Source organism: Rhipicephalus microplus, chromosome 1 (assembly GCF_043290135.1).
Source record: "Rhipicephalus microplus isolate Deutch F79 chromosome 1, USDA_Rmic, whole genome shotgun sequence".
Classification (NCBI taxonomy): Eukaryota; Metazoa; Arthropoda; class Arachnida; order Ixodida; family Ixodidae; genus Rhipicephalus; species Rhipicephalus microplus.
In genome coordinates, this window is record NC_134700.1 from 291,666,982 (window position 1) to 291,684,723 (window position 17,742).

The 17,742-nt window shown below is 42.9% G+C and overlaps 1 protein-coding gene across 15 annotated transcripts in view; it reads left to right on the plus strand.

The window, feature by feature from the left end:
* Positions 1-10,446, plus strand: part of LOC119159401 (uncharacterized) — a 41,913-nt gene extending 31,467 nt beyond the window's left edge. For 6 of the 15 annotated variants that reach the window (XM_075865118.1, XM_037412142.2, XM_075865121.1 and 3 more), the window contains 2 exons: positions 2,622-2,730; positions 6,041-10,446. In XM_075865118.1, the coding sequence (XP_075721233.1) occupies positions 2,622-2,730; positions 6,041-6,107 (176 nt within the window). In that variant the 3' untranslated portion in view covers positions 6,108-10,446. Of the gene's footprint in view, positions 1-2,621 lie in introns of all 15 variants that reach the window. The other 9 variants (XM_075865120.1, XM_037412144.2, XM_075865129.1 and 6 more) reach the window with 5 other exon arrangements.
* The last annotated feature ends 7,296 nt before the right edge of the window (positions 10,447-17,742 follow it).

A 17,742-nucleotide genomic window follows, 5' to 3' on the forward strand; every position in this document is an offset into this window, starting at 1 on the left:
AAAACGGTGAAAAAATGACAGATGTAAAGATACAAAATATCATCAACAATCACTGAGCCTAGCTGCTAGGCCGACCCTCGCACCTCAAAATCAGTACCAACTCGCTCGCCTCTCCATTATGCTGCATTTTAAAAACCATCGCACTCCAAGTCCACACATCGGTGTCTGCAAGTAGCGAGAAACTCACTTGGTTATTTGCGAACCGATGATGACAGAATGCGCGTTCAAACCAGTTTAAGGGCACAGGGTAAGGAAAGTATTGAAAAATATCATTTTTTCTTTCGGTGTTGTTTGAAATCTGCAGCCATTTCTGAACCAGAATCAGTCGCCTGTTTATGTGAGTGGGGGCTGTTTTTTCTCTAAAAATGACATAGTATTTCAAAACTTTTGCGGTGGTCTGCCGTGCCCCCATTACTATGTAGCAAGAGATTCCTTGCAGTAAAAGCATCATAGCCATATGGAGAGGTTACAGTTTGCAAGCTGGAGCGCACTTGGCACATTCAGAAGGAAATCGGCCCAGAACTGCGAAAATGAAAGCAAGCATAGGCATCAAGCTTTCTGTCGGGAAATCTCAATCTGGCCAGGGACGTCTTAGTAGTGCCATCATTGGTAAGCACCATAACTATAATCGTTTCGTTATTGAAATGAATAGAGTCAGCTTATTAAAAGAAATAAAGAAATAAAATGTTATTAAAATAAATAGAGCTGTCCGGGCCACATATTTTCACATGGCATCAGAGGATTTCAATCCATCCGACGACTTTTGCCCACAGGATGCTGAACCTTGGTGCAAGTTCAGCAAAGCGCAGCTGAATGGTGAACCATTCATTCATATAAAACACCTTCCAACACCTGTTATTAGGGCTGTTAAGCCAAAATATCCCGAACTAGCTCATTCAGAATTACTTGCTAAATGCCTCTTTGGAAAAATGCAAAACCCTGTGGAGTCGTTAAATTGCTGCGTGGGAGCACACTCCAAAAATGTTTCCCTCGGACGCCAAACACTGAAAATATGCACTCTTGATGCTGTGCTCACTTTTAATGATGCCAATACAGCCGGTGTGAATGTGCTAAACTTCTTTGGAATTTAATCACGGGATTGCACAGTGCTGTGCCTACGCACGCTTGACCTGCGTCAGCAGTACTTTGCTGACAGGGCTGTACAGCAGGCGACAAAGGAGGCTCACCAGGCAAGATGTTTTAACACAAAAAGAAAAAATGATATTGGGGATAAATATCTGGCTGGTGCCTATTCAACGGGCCCGTCTATTTGCTGTTATCTCGTTGTGCTTTTGAAATATTGCACATTTCCAACTTTGAATGTGATTATCTCAAAACATACTTTTTTTTTGCGCTCATGTTCCTTCATCTCAGCAAGCACAGTATCTAGAATCATATATTTCAGCCGGTATTCAGATAAAGTAATAGGCAATACGCTGAAGCAGAATTATCGTTGTGGGAGGAAGTGCTGTTCATCAATACGATATCTAATAGCTATTAATGAGTGATAATAATTAGGCACCTCACATTAAAAATTTTCAAAAAGTTAGCAACAGTTTTCAGTACTAAGTCTGCTTCAGTCAAAAGAAAAATGGCTTATAGGCATAGGGATAGTAAAATGATTACTCCAACTCTTATGGTTATGGAGAAAAAGTACATAAACTACCCCTAAATTGCATGGCGCATTTAAAAGTAGCTCCACACAAGGTGGCTGCAAACAGTGATGCAGCACGCTTTTGTTTGTTACGAGCTTGCAGTACACTCAACGCTGTCATGTCACTTGAGTGAAGGCCAACTGTTACATAACTATGATTCTTGTGCAATCACTTTTTTTTTATTCTTCGAGTGTGATGCGTTTTTTTTTTTAATGTTTCTAGTGAACTTAGTTTTCAGAACCTTTTTTAAAATATTATTTTACATATTTGTTACAAGGGCTAGATAGGTCACGTGGTATGTAAAGACGTAGTGCCCAGTTCATGTCTGGCGATAATCTGTTCACAAACTTTCTTAAAAGTCTGCTTCAATGTCGTGTGCATTATAAGCCATTTAAAATATTCACTTGTGCCCCTACATCGCTAAAAATTTGTTTTTTCGAGCTCCTAGGACGACGTATTATATGCCGCTGACTGCTCTAAAGCAAGGTCAGTCTCAGCCATCTGACTCCTGTTGTAAAAGTGTAAGGCTTTCAAAAATGTTTACTGCATATGTGTGGGTGTAGTTTCAATGAGTAGCATAGGAAAATTGTTAATTCTCAGAAATATGGTTGTTACAACCAACAGATATAGCTGGGATCTTTATGAGTGGGTTTGATTGTATTTATTTACCTATTTATTTATTTTGATCGGATTTGGGGTTGGAGGTTGAACAGCCCCAATTCTCTCCCCTCTGGTTACGCCTGTGTGAAGGTGAACGTAGGTTTGAAGAGCCACATCGCATATTGTTTGTGCCAACCAGAAACCAGTACAATAGGTATGGCCTGCATATAATAAATGAGGCGGAGCTTTCCTTTTGAGGTTGCTGCTTCACTAACGCTTCTCGAGGTGTTATCTTTATCATCCTAACTTAAACATGCGGCCCCTGCCTCCAGCCATGCTCCAACTCCTCTCACATTTGCATCACAGATGGTGCAACGAAGCGAACGACTCGAAGCGCAGCCGTCTCCATTGTCCCAAGTGCCACGCCCGAGAAACCCGAGGAGGCAGTCGACGAATCATGCAAGGTCTTCTCAAGGTTAAAAGACATCATTGACAGCGAGGATAGCGAATGATAAGCTGAGAGGCTGTCGTTCGTGTGCGCGTGTACATAGTCTCTTCCACGGGAGGCCGCACTCATCACGATGGCTCTTCCCACCCTCGCGTCCTCTCAATCGCAGTTGTGAAGAGTTGGCGAGGTGCATTGAATCCACCCCATGCCATGTCATGCCATGCTGTGCAAACGTAATTGAGTGTTGTAATGATGAGGAAGGTAATGAAATCTAGCAGATAATGAAGTCAGGCAAAGCAGAATATGTTGATTGTACTGTTTTAAATATATTGTTTCAACTGTGATATAGATGTGTAGAAGGTCAATTGCCATTTGCTGTCATGGCTGCAAACGATGCTGGTTAAGACTCCCAGGGTTTGCAGAACCATCAGTACACCACGAAGTCGATGATGGGACTACCACCACTGTAGCTCAAATGATAAAAGCATACGGCACGTTATTTGAAGAATGCAGGTTCAGTCTCTGCAGGGGGCAAGTTGTCTTTCATCGTCCTTACTTCTTTTACAGCGAAAGCTGTTATGAGATCACAACTCAGGTCACGCGCAGTTGTCGTCGCCTCAGGTGTCCGTAACCACATCGTGCGAAATTAGAAAAGAAAAAAAAACTAGCACCAAAGACACAGTGGGGTTTGAAACTCGGGTCTGATGGGTGCCAGCCCAGTATTACATCACTGAGCTACGCCGGTGCTTGCGACTTGTTGGCAAACCTAGCACCAAAGACGCAGTGGGGCTCTAACCCGGGTCCGCTGGGTGCCAGCCCAGTACACTACCACTGAGCTACGCTGGTGCTTGTGACTTGTTGGCAAACTTGTCTTAGGCAGGCTTGATGTCGGGAAAACAGTCACGTTAATATGACTTGTAAAGCGTTTTAAAACAGCAAAAGAACAACCAGTCATCGCAGAATGCGAATAGCATAACGAGTGGGCCAGTACAAAAGCTTGTTCTTGTTCCCCTATTAACTGTGGTGCATAATCACTTCAGCCATAATTCCTCATCGACGTCAGCCACTGCATGAACAATTGGCACGAAATTCCTTGCAAGCGTTTAGCAGTTATGACGCTTCTCAGAAGAATGACGGAAAAAATGGCATAGTAAATGTCAGCCTACTACCCAAAAGTTTATTATTAATGTCCTAGTGGGTATCTAGCAAGTGTGCTTGTAGCAGTTGCCCGATGAGTGTGTTGAAAAGGCTCTGTAAGGCCACTCTTCTAGCTTTCACTGTGACTGTGCCGCGCGTTCCGCGCAGGCCTGGCGTTTTATTTCACACCTATGTCACTATTGTTACAATAAAAAAGTACACTTAACGTCCCCTATACTTAACTTAATTTTCTTCATTATCTGCTGGTTTTCAATAACGTGTCAAAGACATGAGCCCTCAAAAATTTTCTTCATTCTATGATGAGGAAGTGTGGTATGAATGTCTGGTTTGGCTATATTTCTCATTCACACAAATTTCACTCAGTATATCATCGTAATTACCAAGTGCAATATTTTTCTGTTTGAGAAAAATTCGTAATGTGCATCACCCACATTGTTGCGGGAGAAAAATTTCAGATTTTATCTGGGAATTAATGGGCAATGTTTCCTTAGAGGCCAGTGCACTCTCTGTGGAGGGAGACAGAATGCCAAATAGTGTCACCTTCCTGGTTACAGGTGGTGTTTGTTACACCAAGGATACTGGCATATTGTTGTTTGTCTCACAGTACCACAGAAGTCTTGCATATCGAAACGGCACGGCTTCCTCATCTGTTCAACACTCCACACGAGCCACTTGGCAAGATTTATGACAAAAGTCGCTGGGGGGGTACCTCCGTGAGGCAATGGTCTGATCTTCCTTTCCCCATCACCCGAAATGTAATATTTTCTCAAGGGGTGTTCTTTTATTTTTTTTTTATTGAACTTTTTCACAATGTATTATAAAGCTGTATACATAGTGTATATGAGAGTTGCAACGTCCCAGCTATTTCAAGTGTTGTTCGAAGCATGTGTGGAGAGATTCTGGCTTGCCATGTATGTGTTTTCGTGTTTTGTCTCTTAGGATGGAATCTGTGTTGTCCAAAGCAGTAAGGTCGGCATGCATTCTTAGCATACACACAGCGCAGGTTACAAGGTACAGTCATAGACGAGTGAAGTGTGAACAAGTTAGGGCCAACTAAAATGCCTTCTTACGTTCTTGTTTTCGCCAATGTAAGCATGGGCTGGGCTTGCAAGCTAAATTTGAGGTTTACACAGCCTTTAGTGATTGCATGATTAGCGCTGTGAAGTAGTGCTGTCAGGTTATCAGCCGTGAAGCCTGTTCTACTTTGAAATTTCTTGTTTGCGTTTCATGTGCCCATGACTGTACAGCAGGTGTGGAGGTGCTTTCCAGTTACACATGTACGTCGCTTTGCCAAATCAATGAACCGTTTGGGCGACTGTGTTGACATTGCAAGGTTTCAAGTTTTTAAACTGTGAATTGGTTCAATCTCGTTATTCTAGTGAGAAATGTCATATGACAAATGTGCTTTCAGTGTACAAAGGGAGCCCCAGTTGGGACACTTGAAGGCTAGCTGCTACAAAACTTTGCATTGGCTCTATCGGTTAAAATAAAGTATAATAAAATCAATGTTGGCAAAGTAGCTGCCTTTGAAGGCACTAAAGCCACGAATGTTGATGCGTGGAGATTAATAGATATTGCCGCGCTCAAAATAGACAGAGAACGAAGATGATGTGCGCGCCAACAGTCTCGTGAAAAGGGACACTGAAGAAAACGACGTGCTTTTGTTTACGTCTCTTGCTCTTGGCTCCTGCATAAAAACATACGCCGTCGGTTCTTGGACTCAACGTCTTGGTGATCTGCTTACGTTGAGCCGCGGCAATATATTGAAAATACCAGTACAGGTATTTGTAAAGGTTGGTATCTAGAAACCCGGTACTATATACAAAATGCACCTTACGTTATCCTTTTTTGGTTTTGGTAGCATATTTACTCTATTAAAAAGGTAGCTTAAGATAAATGCTCCATTTTATTTACATTATGCAAATTGAGACTTCCTTCTCGGGTGTAAAATTTTGTCACAGTTGGCCTTAAGATTACTTGCAGTGTGTTGCAAAGTTAAGGTTGTGCTAATAGACATAGGGCTGGGAAGGGGACATTATACAGTAAATTAAATGCCATTTTACTCACCCTGCTTTGTTAGGCAAGTTGCTGGTGCACTTCAATGCTTTTTTATGTCTTTTAGCTCAATGTCTTAAACAAAACTGTTTTTATCCTTACTGCTCTGTTTCTTTCCAAACAGGATACAAAACTTGCACCACAAACTGGTCTGTCGCATGTCATCAACTTTTGGAATAACGGATATTTAACTTGTGAAAAGAGGTTGGTGCCAATACTAACAAACTTCTTTCATTTGTTCTGAGACACATTAGATACGCACAACCCCTTTAGCTGTAGTTTGCAAAAATTGCTTAGCATTGTAGGAAAACAAAATCTAATGGCCCGAGAGCTTCCAATTTTACTAGTTACAGGCTTTTAAAGAAATTGCCATTGTGAACGAAGTGTGGCACTCATCAAAGAAAATAAATCTTATTTCATAATGCCTTAATGTGAAGTTTATTTCTAGCACATTAGTACTGGCTTTGTGCAAGCGTTGTGTGAGCCACGCACCTACCAAGAAAAAATGTGTACAAATTCATGATGAAACGCACACTTGCACATATCAGGCTTCGACAGAGCGTATTGGGCATAGGAACGTACATCATCCAATAACGTTTTTTTGGTGTGAAGTATCTAAAGGTCGAGTTCAATCCAGTGTGCGGCGTGACCACTCTTACTGCACATGTGCATCCCCTCCCTCTCTCTCGTCTCCTACGCTCCCCCTATCCCACCTCGCAAAGCCGGCACAGGCAGCGTCTGCTAGCGAGTTTCTAGATTAAAAAAAACGACTGCTCGCCCTGCACAATTGTTCCCTTGTCACCCTGCATATAGAGGCACTCGACCATGATTAGTGCTGGAGGAAGATTTCTTCTGTGCGATGTTAAACTATAGAAACTCCCAGCGTGCAGGTCAGCTAAAAGCAGGCTGCAGGTCTCCGTGTCCAATCAGAGTCTTCTATCTCTCATCGCCCATTAGTAGCCATTCGCATGTTCCAGTAGGTAACACCAGTCCATCACTGCGTGCTTTGTGCTTCCCAAGGTTTCTCTCCTGTGCAATGCTGTGATAAGCACCCGCGTCAACGCCGCCACCATTGTAAGCGTTAGCACCCACTGCTTTGCATCTACACAGGGTACCCTTTAATAGGAGATGGTGTAATTTTTTTTAAAAGGCCAACTCTGGCGATTTTTGGGCCATGTCAAGGTAATAATGTTTTTATGTTCCCGAGACACTCTTGTCACGAGCCCAATAGCTGAAATGCTCAGGAAACTTGAAAATAATTTTTAATGAGCAAAAAGGTGCAAAACCAAAATCGAAACTTGACCGGGATCCCTGTCTGCGTATGACGTACTGTTTGGTAAGAACCGGAGGCCGTATACTGGTTCAGCCGGCGCATAGTGTGAAAACTGTGAAAGCAAGACTTGCGAAGCGCCGGCCAAACACCACAAAAGAAGGAAGAAAGCTTTTTTGTGCTACACCCGTGTCAAACGCTGCCGCCGTCGCCTTGTGGCCAGCACAATAAACGCTGTAGCGGCCAAAATAGCAATGACATCAGCTGCGTCACTTCCGTTGACATGCCAAACATGAAGTCACGCAGACAGTTTTGCCAATAATTCTGGCAAGCGAGATGAGGTTTTCGAGGCAATCTTTAAGACTCATTTGCAAACAGTCAGCAAATCTCTCAAGCCTGTAATTTAGCATAAATGACCTAAATATGCTAAGGAACGTACCCAGTGAATTTCATTGAGATCTATTGACCTCGAAAAATGGCCGGAGTTGGCCTTTAAGGAAGTACATTCTTGTGTTTACCACTGTTTTTTTTTATTGGGATTCTCACCAAGGTACTGCAATAATTTATTTAATGTGCTACATCTTTAATAGCAAAGGTATTGCTGCATTATGATCAGCATGCCAGATTGGAACAAGAACCAAAAACGAGAAAAACAATATTGTTTTACAGAGGCGAAAGCATAACGAAAACTTTTGTTGATTATTTTGCTCTGAATGGAAACTGAAAAATTTTTCGGCAGTGTTCTCCTCAAAGGAGACAGCTGGTGATGTATAGCTTTTGAGGCCACGGAACGTGAGCATTAACGCACATCTCAGGCAAGCATTTCAAGGTAAAGATGTGCTAAAATGTCTAGAAAAGAGAAAATCACAAGCGGAGCTGTTCAAATTGATGCATTCAACCTTGGTGCACCAGTCTCTGAGGTCAGCGTAGAGAGGGCATTATCCGCGATGAAATTTGTTTTTTAACAGAACAGCGGTTCGTTTTAATAGAAGGAGGACTATATACTGTATAACATGCTACTTCAGAAATCATGTTTGTCTGCTTCAGTAGTAGTGTGGTTAAGGTGCTTAGCTGTTGACTCAAAGGTTGTTGGTTCATTCTCTGCCATGGCAGTCAGATTTTGATGGAGGTGAAATATTAGAAGCCCATGTGCTGTGCGAGGTCAGTGCACATTAATGAAGCAACACCACATGGTCCAAATTTCTGGAGCCCTCTACTACGGCGTGCCTCCCAATCATATAGTGTTTTTGACTCCTAACACCCCAAATATTATTATTAAATTATGCTCGCTCTCTCAATGTAAAATTTTCTGCCTGCTAAGAAAAGTGGTAATGAACATTAAAAAAAAAGTTAATCCTTTTATAACATTTTACCGTTACTTTACTTTCTCACTTTTTGTGCACGAACTAAAGCCTAAGCTGTGCAAGCAGCAAATTTTGGTTGCAAAGTCAATATAAATAATAAAGTATAAGTAAAAAATCAAATAATTTTGAATAATTCTCTAATATTTTGTGATATTGCAGGAAAAAAAGGTTGCAGAGGGTCTCTAAGCATATTTTAAATGATATTCTAAGAAAATTATAGCTTTGCAACAGCGCAGCTGGTGCCGCATTACTGGGCTCATTAAAAAGGGCATTTCAACGTTTCCAATTTCCCTATTTCAGCTAGATCCTCCATTCAGAAACAAGCATACAAAAGCAAATGCATAAATTTTGCTTCCTGGCCTCTATATCCGCCTCGTTGCTCTAGCGTGCAAGGCTGTTGGTCTAATCCTTGCTCCGGAAGAGCGTCGTCTGCTGTTCACGCATCACAGGGTCACGGCTGCCTAAGAAACTTAGTGATGCGTTTGCACTTGTTTTGTGTGCACGGGACGACAATCACTTAGGGCACAATTGCTGGTTCATTTGGGCACATGCAAGTGGAACCTCAATAATCAGGTTACCATAGCGCGCCACATCGCAGACTCGCGTCTCAGTGGTGAGAGGTTTCGCTCATTGCCACTTCCAATTTCGTGATGAAGCTCGTCACAGGATGGTTCTTTTTATTTGCGGTTGAGCTCGACATACTTAAACATTGGGCGTTGCAGCCATGTTCTCCGTGACCGAACTTACTGCTCAGAGTCATAGCTAGGCCTAACTCCATTCACGGCGCCATTGTATAAATATTAGCAAACTCTGGTTCAGAGGCAACTATTTTTGCAAAAGGAACAAATCTGCAACAATCTATGCATTAAATGAGAAGCTCTCTAGCTCTGCGCACGTTTAAAACTAGATGGCCACTAGGTAGCCGTGCAGTACTGCACACAAATACAGAAATGGGCATAGTGGGGAAAAGTTATTAAAGCTTTAATCACAATCTTGAGACAAACACGCATTCTGTAATTCTTTTTCTTTGTGTTCTTTGTTTGGCGAGTGCCCATTTCTAAGCCACATCTTCCTTCAGCAGGTGCGCTCTGCCTAAAACTTTTGCCTGAGAATTTAAATAACTAGAGACTGTAATTAAAGTTTTAAAAAGGCGATCATGAAACACATGAACACAGAACTTGCCGACAGAGGTCTGTGGATTCAGTCTTTCTGGGCTGTTTTATGGTATAGCACAACCATGCACTGCCTTTATTTTATTTTTTTACTATAGCATTGTATTAGTTCCATTGCTTTATTGCAAATGGAGCAACAGTAAGCAGAATGATTGTTTCAGAACATAAATATCTCCAGTTGCTCCAACCACTTAAATCTAAGTAAAACATATATTTTAGCTGTCTTGACTGCAATGTAATATATATATAAGCTAAAATTTAAAGAAATTACAACTCACCATTATAGTTGTCTAAATCTATAAACCACCATTGCAGTGAAATCGGACTGCTCACCTGTGTGTTTCAAAAGGTTTATAGCATTGTAGCCTACAACGCACAACAAATGCAGTTGCACAATTTAACTGGCGTTTTCCAACCTTCATCTTCCAACTGTGACATGTACGTTTATCGAACGACATGATATAAACACCGATGTGAAAGGTCTTCCCTTGCTGAAAACTGTTTACAGATAATTATAAATGTGAAGTACAAATTAAAGCTCTTGCCACTTTTTTTTCTGTTGCAGAAGCTTCTTTCACTAAATGCTACTTTTACCATATGATCTGGCATTTTTAGAAGACATGAATTACTCTACCCTTTCGGTATGTCTTACACAGCAACTCATGAAAGCAACTTGCAAGTTTATTTTGATGAGCCTTCAATAAACATTTACTCTTTGGTTAAATTTGGTCGAAACCTACATTGGGCCTACAGCGTTATCTTGAACGAGGTGATGCCAACTTTTCTGGACTGACTACGAACTACTTATTCACTGCATCTGTTTGTCCTGTATCTAGTGATGTTGCATGTTTATCAAAAATCAGTTTTTACATAAATTTTAGGTTTTATTTATGTATGCTTTAATGCTTTGTGGCTTCTGCCAGTCGTGTGCAAGGACAGATGGCTTCCGATACACGTCAGTCTTCCTCCAATATGGTGATCTTGGAAATGTCGCACCAGTGTCTCGATAAAATGTCACACCATGTGTCTCTATAAAAACGACATGGCCATAGCGTGATGTTGCCATACATTAGTCGTTTCAATGAATATCTTAGCCATTTTTAATTTTTTGGCGGCTTGTCACGGTGCCGAAAGTTATGACCATCCTTTGCAAAACTATGATGTGGTCAGTTCATTCCAGAAAGCATCTGCTCTGTGATGTTCTGGGAATTCATAATGTAGGTTCATGCTAAAGATTAGGAGGCTTGCACAACATTTATTTCAAAATACTTGAAACTCTGTAGTAAAAGACACCACCTGAGAAATTTATTGCAATTAGTTCTTGCAGATTTTCTGACTTACAATGCTGCTTTTTATGGTGAGAGTGATGCTTTCAGTGTTGTGAAGCTTTAGTTGACAAAATTTCTCTTTAGTATCCCTTCAACCATTTGTTCAGATATACTTGAAATATATTTTTAACTTATTGCCTAAATCAGTGTTCTCCAATGGGCCGCTCTTTTTACTAGTGACCCTGTCTGCAATGACTGTCTTCATTCTATGTCTTTTTTTTTTTTATTTCATAAGTATGCTCATGAGGTATACAGACGCGACTAGTCTCAAGCATGTTCTGCATGAGGCAACCTGTGTAGTGGCCATATGTTGAGCAGGAGGAGACAATTTTATTGGTACCATGAAATGTGTCTCACGAGGGCATAATGGGGGGTCGGGGAAGAGGAGAGCAATGGTCTCTTTGGTCGCGCTACGGGGCTAAAAGTCCTTGTGCTTTGGTGGCCCCTATGACCTAGCAACATGACTTGTAGAATGTTAGCCCTGTTATTTCAGAAAAGGTGTCTTGAAAAAAGGGCCCATATATAAGATGCAGGAAAGGCCTTCTTTCAAATAGCTATGTTTGCTGACATTTCGATTAAGCTCCCCTCCTGCTATAACTTTGTCACTGTCCCAGCCCTCGCATGTGACCGAATTTCGTGACTGTGGCCCGCTAGCTGAGGTGAGCGTGAGAGCCCTGGCCTAGCCACTCTAGTAAGGCATTTATGCAACATTTATTCACGATTACTGATGGTATGGTAAGCTAAAATAGTAACAGCTTTTTTTATTGGGGGGGAGGAGGGTTTACTGATCATAATAAGCACTGGCTGTGGCAGTGTAGTTTCTTTTTTCTGTCGATGAGCCAATTCATACTAAGACAGAAAACAGGAAATATTGGTGTATTATGACTAATGCATGGTTCACAGTGACCTTGGCTTCCGTTTACATACACACATGTGCTTAGTTTACATGTATGCTTAAAAATGGCTGGTAGGTTTGCTCCGTTACTGGTCTGGCTTCGAAACAATCTTCCTGCACCGAGCGCAGTGTAAACATTTCGTTTCATAGTGTGTGGTATAGCCTGCAATTAGCCCTTCTATGTGCAATCGCAAGGAGTCACACCAACCAATTTTAAAAAATGCCTACTGTTTATCCAACACTCGCGCATGACTGTTAACTTAATCTGAGGCCACATTTCTTGAAACTTGTTTCTTGCCATACTGTTTGTTTTGTTTCAGGCTAATGGTGATGTGTGATGGATTTTGACAATCGCTAAAGGGTGATGTGCTTGGCTGAGGAGTTGATGTGTTATCTCCATTGAGCATTTTTCAGTGTACTCAGTTTCTGACAACCAGTCTATTATCTATTCATTACAAGGCTAATGGTGTACTGTTCCTAAGCTTACTTGATTTATTTTTTATGCAAGCATTTCAATTTGTTTGGTTTCAGCATTGAGGCATGCAATATTTCGTCTGCTGAGCCCTCTTCTAAACTTCTGCATAATCTATAATTCTAACCTCATTTGCACCTCGTTGAGGTTCTGTTAGTGCAATCCGCTGAAAAAAAATCATTGCACCTGTGCACTGGTGCGACATAAAGAGGCTGCCACATCGCCTCCCTTTCCTTTGTTCTTTTTTTTTCAATTTGAATGCTTTAATAGTACTAAGTTTACAGGTCCTTCTTTTTAGTTAGCGTTATCATAACCTCATGTTGTCAAGCGCACTGGTTTATTTGGAGCTAGCGGTTCTGTTTGTAGAAGCCTGCTATCTTATACATGTCTACAGTGAAGACCACTTGTAACCTGACTGCCTGGAGAGTAGCTCTTAATTTTTAATTCAAATTTTTTTAGGGCAGAGCTTTTTCTTTATTGAAAATATTTATGGGCACCTTAGGGAGAGGTTATATGCAAGTACTAGATTTAGTGACCATTGCAAATGAACATTGTTGCTAAAGTTTTTAAAAGAAAGAAAGCTGAAAGTGCATACTCGTTTCATTGTCATTTGTATACTAGTAAAGGTAAAGCAGATGTTACGGTATTATGTCCCAAATATCACTATGTTATTGTTCTAGCCATTTGTGTTTTCTTTTTATGATGGTGAAGTTAAAAAAACAAAGAATTGCTAAGAACTCAAATTTAGATAACCCAATAATGGAAAAGTTGTCTATTTTATTTGCTAAAATGAGCCCTATATTTCCCAATAGACGCAGATTTGTAATTTTATTTCTTTACTACGGTCACTTTTGGTGCGCCATGTAGCGAAAAAGCTAAAATTCATGTGATTATCATCACGTGACCTTTTACTGGTGGACAAAGTTGATAATCTCTATATTAGTGTATGAATGGTATTTAATTTTTTATTATAATCTTTTCTAACTTAAAATTTGGCGAAACACCTTATTTGTAGTAAGCAGAACAGTGGTGGGGATTTCCCTTGACGTGTGATCTAATGTTTATAAACGGCGGCATGTGACCTCCACAATTAGCTCCCGCAGTTTATCATTGCAGGAGTTAATAACAGATGCTCATTGCCAGAGCTAATCGTGGAGGCCATAGGAAGCATGAAAGTTGTTAGCTTAGGATGGCGACACCTGTAGGCCATTTATCATGCACACCTGGCTGACGAGGCAGTAATGGGATCTCACTTTTCAACGAACTTCTTCCACAGCCTTTTTATATTCGAAAACAGCTGAAAAATGTCATAGGGAAGTTGGTTAACCACAGCTGCACTCACTCCTTTGAAAGAGGAACGTTGAGTGTTGTTGAGCATAATGAACAGTTAGCAAGGAGGGCCATCGGAATCACTGGCAGTTCTCAGCGCTGTCAGAAGAGGAACTTTCACTTAAAGCTTGCGCTAAAACCACACAAGGCCTGAAACAGGGAAACTGGATGATTCTGAAAATTATAATTTCAATGCTTTTTGGTTGTCCCAAAGCCTTAGCTAAATAATACAACTTTTTTCTAAGTCATTGCTAGGCTTTAGCTAGAGGATGCAAAGTTGTTTCTACTGTTAGTACGCCTTTAACAGTGAGCTGAAGACACTTTTATTAAGGGAAACGCAGAGGTAAAGCCAACCAGCTGTCAAGCGGAGCGAGCGTGAGCAGCAACAACACTCTTCCTTCTCTTCTTTCACTGGTGCTCCTGCCTGTGCCATATATAAATGCTACAAATCACTCCCCCCCAGAAAAGGAGCCATCCTGGCGACCTATGGACCAAATAGGATGGGTGGGTCATAGTGCGGTTTCAATCGATTGACATGAACAGTCTCGCGACCGTGACGGCGTTGGTCTGTCGATGGTTGAACCGGTTCAACAACATAGTTAACCGGTGAGGACTGACACAGGATTCGGTAGGGGCCTCTGTACTTCGGGAGTAGCTTGGTGGAAAAATCAGGAACAGATGAGGGAACGCGAAGCCATACCAACGTGCTATGCGAATATGACGGGGGGGGGGGGGGGGGCAGATTTTTATTGTGGCGGTCCTTCTGGTACACTTTATCTTGTGTGGTTAAGGAACATGCGAGTTGCCTGCAATCTTCCGCATATGTGGCGACTTCGGATAGAGTTGTGGCATCTGAAGCGTCTGGATGGTACAAGAGAACCGTGTCCATGAAGGAGGAAGGTTCGCGCCCGTAGAGGAGGAAGAATGGAGAGAATCCTGTCGTAGACTGAGTGGCGCTATTGTAAGTGTAAGTAACAAAAGGGAGTATGCGGTCCCAGTTGGTGTGGTCAGCGGACACGTACATAGACAGCATGTGGCCCAATGTGCGGTTAAACCGTTCGGTCATTCCATTCGTTTGTGGATGGTGCGCGCTGGTTGTCCGATGCGCACTGTTGCATTTATGAAGAAGGGCTTGTACGGCTTCGGAAAAAAACGTACGTCCGCGGTCGCAGAGTAGCTCACGAGGCGCGCCATGGCGAAGAACAAGATTGTGAAGGATAAACAAGCGAACTTCATGTGATGTGGCCTCTGGCAGCGTAGCAGTTTTAGCATAGCGTGTTAAGTGATCGATAGCGACAACCACCCAGCGGTTCCCGTCAGGAGTGTAGGGAAGGGGACCCTACAAGTCAATTCCGATGCGGTCAAAAGGTCGGGATGGGCAAGGCAACGGCTGCAGTTGTCCATTGGCTATGTTCAGTGGGCTTTTTTAGCATTGACATTTGGAACATGAACGTACGTACTGTCGGACAAATCGGTACATTTCGTGCCAATAGTACCGCAGCCGGAGGCATGCATACGTTTTTATCACACCGGCGTGGCTGCATTGAAGATCCATGTAAAAGGAGTCGCAAATAGCAGCACGTAAGTGGCGAGGAATCACAAGCAACCACTTGTGGCCATGGGAAAGGTGGTTGTGACGGTACAGGAGTTCATCGCGGATGGCAAAATGTTGAGCTGTACGTCGTAGTGAAGGATTGGCGGTACCTTGGAGTGGCTGAGACAGTACCTCTATCATAGAGACTATCCAAGCGTCTTGGCGCTGCTCGGAGTGCATGTCAGTGAGCGAAGGTGCCGCAGCATCGAGAGTGGAAACAGACGCACTTCCATGTTCATGGGGAAGTGGAGAGCCGGAAAGAGCATCGGCATCTGAATGTTGGCGGCCCGCCCAGACGGCCAGACGGGTCTTTTAGTGGCAATAACCAGCAGAGGGCATGGTGATCAGTGACAATGTCAAATAGACGGCTATAGACGTAGGGTCGAAATTTTGTGATTGTCCAAACGATGGCCAGACATTCCTTTTCTGTGACCGAATAATTCTCTTCAGCCCTAGTAATAGTGCGACTGGCATAAGAAACCACGTACTCGTCGAAGCCAGACTTGCGTTGAGCAAGAATAGCGCCAAGGCCGACTCCACTAGCATCGCTGTGGATTTCGGTAGGGGCATCTAGGTCAAAGTGACGGAGAATTGGTGGAGATTTCAGCAATGACATAGTCTTGCAAATGCGTCATCACAAGCGGAAGACCACGCCGAAATTCCTTCACTGTCAGAAAGTAGCCGTGTTAAAGGGGCTATTACGGATGCAAAATTACGGACCAATCGGCGAATGTATGAACATAAGCCGATAAAGCTCCGGAGTTCCTTTAGTGTTAATGGCTTAGGAAACTGGGCGACGGAGTTTCGCAGTGTCAGGTAAAACGCCATCCTTGCTGACAACATGCCCTAAGATGGAGAGCTTACCGGCGGCAAAATGGCACTTTTTCAAATTTAGTTGGAGCCCAGCATGTGTGAGGCATTCCAGGACACTTGCGAGACGCAGAAGATGGGTATCAAAGTCTTTTTAAAAAACGACGACGTCGTCCAGATAGCAGACACGTCTGCCATTTGAGGCCTCGAAGTATGTTGTCTATCAGACGCTCTAATGTGGCAAGGGCGTTGCAAAGACCAAACGGCTTCACGTTAAACTCGTACAAGCTGTTCGGAGTTACAAACGCAGTCTTGGCGCAGTTAGATTCATCCATGGGTACTTGCCAGTATCCTGATCGAAGATTCAGTGAGGAAAAGAACTCTGCTCTTTGCAAACAGTAAAGAGCGTCGTCAATTCTGGGGCGCAGATAAACATCTTCGCACGTGATCTTGTTAAGGCGCCTGTAATCAACACAGAATCGGATTCTCCCGTCCTTCTTTTTGACCAGTACCACTGGGGAGGCCCACGAACTGTTGGACCGCTGTATGACGCCACAATTGAGCATATCAGACACTTGATCGTCAATAACTTGGCGTTCAGAGTGAGGGACCCGGTATGGACGCTGACGTAATGGTGCGTGGGCGCCGATGTCTATACGATGAACAATTGCAGATGTTCGGCCCAAATTGGTTTGCTTGAAGTCGAAAGACGTCCAGAAGTGGTCGAGAAGTGTCAAAAGTTGAGTTCGTTGGACAACAGGAAGGTCCGGATCAATCAATGGAACGAAGGCGTCCAAGGAAGATGTGGTGGACGTGGGAGCGGGAGTAACACTGGCGATCTGAAGGCTTCTTGCGCGTTCGAGCAGTTGACAGGCGCAAACACAATCAATGTCCTCAAAACGGCCGATGCATTCGCCACTGAATAATCTGGCTGGCACTGAAAGGAGATTCGTGGCGTAAATGGTTGCGGAAGTGTTTTCGACCATCAGAGGAGCAAAAGGTAGAAGAACGTTTTTTCGAAAAGTGAAGTCTTCAGATGACGTGAACATGACGTTCAAAAAAGCAGCGTGGTCGCAGGAGATCGGCACAATAACCGAAGACATGGGTGGGATATCCGTGTCTGCGACGACGACAACACGAGAAATGAAAGGCTTGTTAGAATCGTCGTCGGTGAGTGATGATTAATTCCAGTTCGGCCCGGGCACAATCAACAGCGGCATGATGTGTGGAAAAGAATTCCCAGCCTAATATCACGTCATGCGGGCCGTATGGAAAACGATGAATTCGGCCACGTACAGAACGTCCTGGATGAGTAGCCGAGCCGTGCACGTCATAAAAAGGTTGCCGTACGCAGGGAGAAGCCAGAAAGTGGAATCATAACTTTCTTTGACTTGGGACACAATGCTTCACTTAATACAGACACGGCAGCTCCAGTATTGATTATTGCTTGAACGGCAACACCTTCAATAAAAACAGTTATTTCGTTAGTGGGTAAAAGACGAGGCCTTGTAGAGTTCGACAGTGACGCAGTTCTTGCCTCCGGAACTGCCATGGTCAGTTTTTCGTTTGAGCAGGTGGTGCACGCCGAAGCA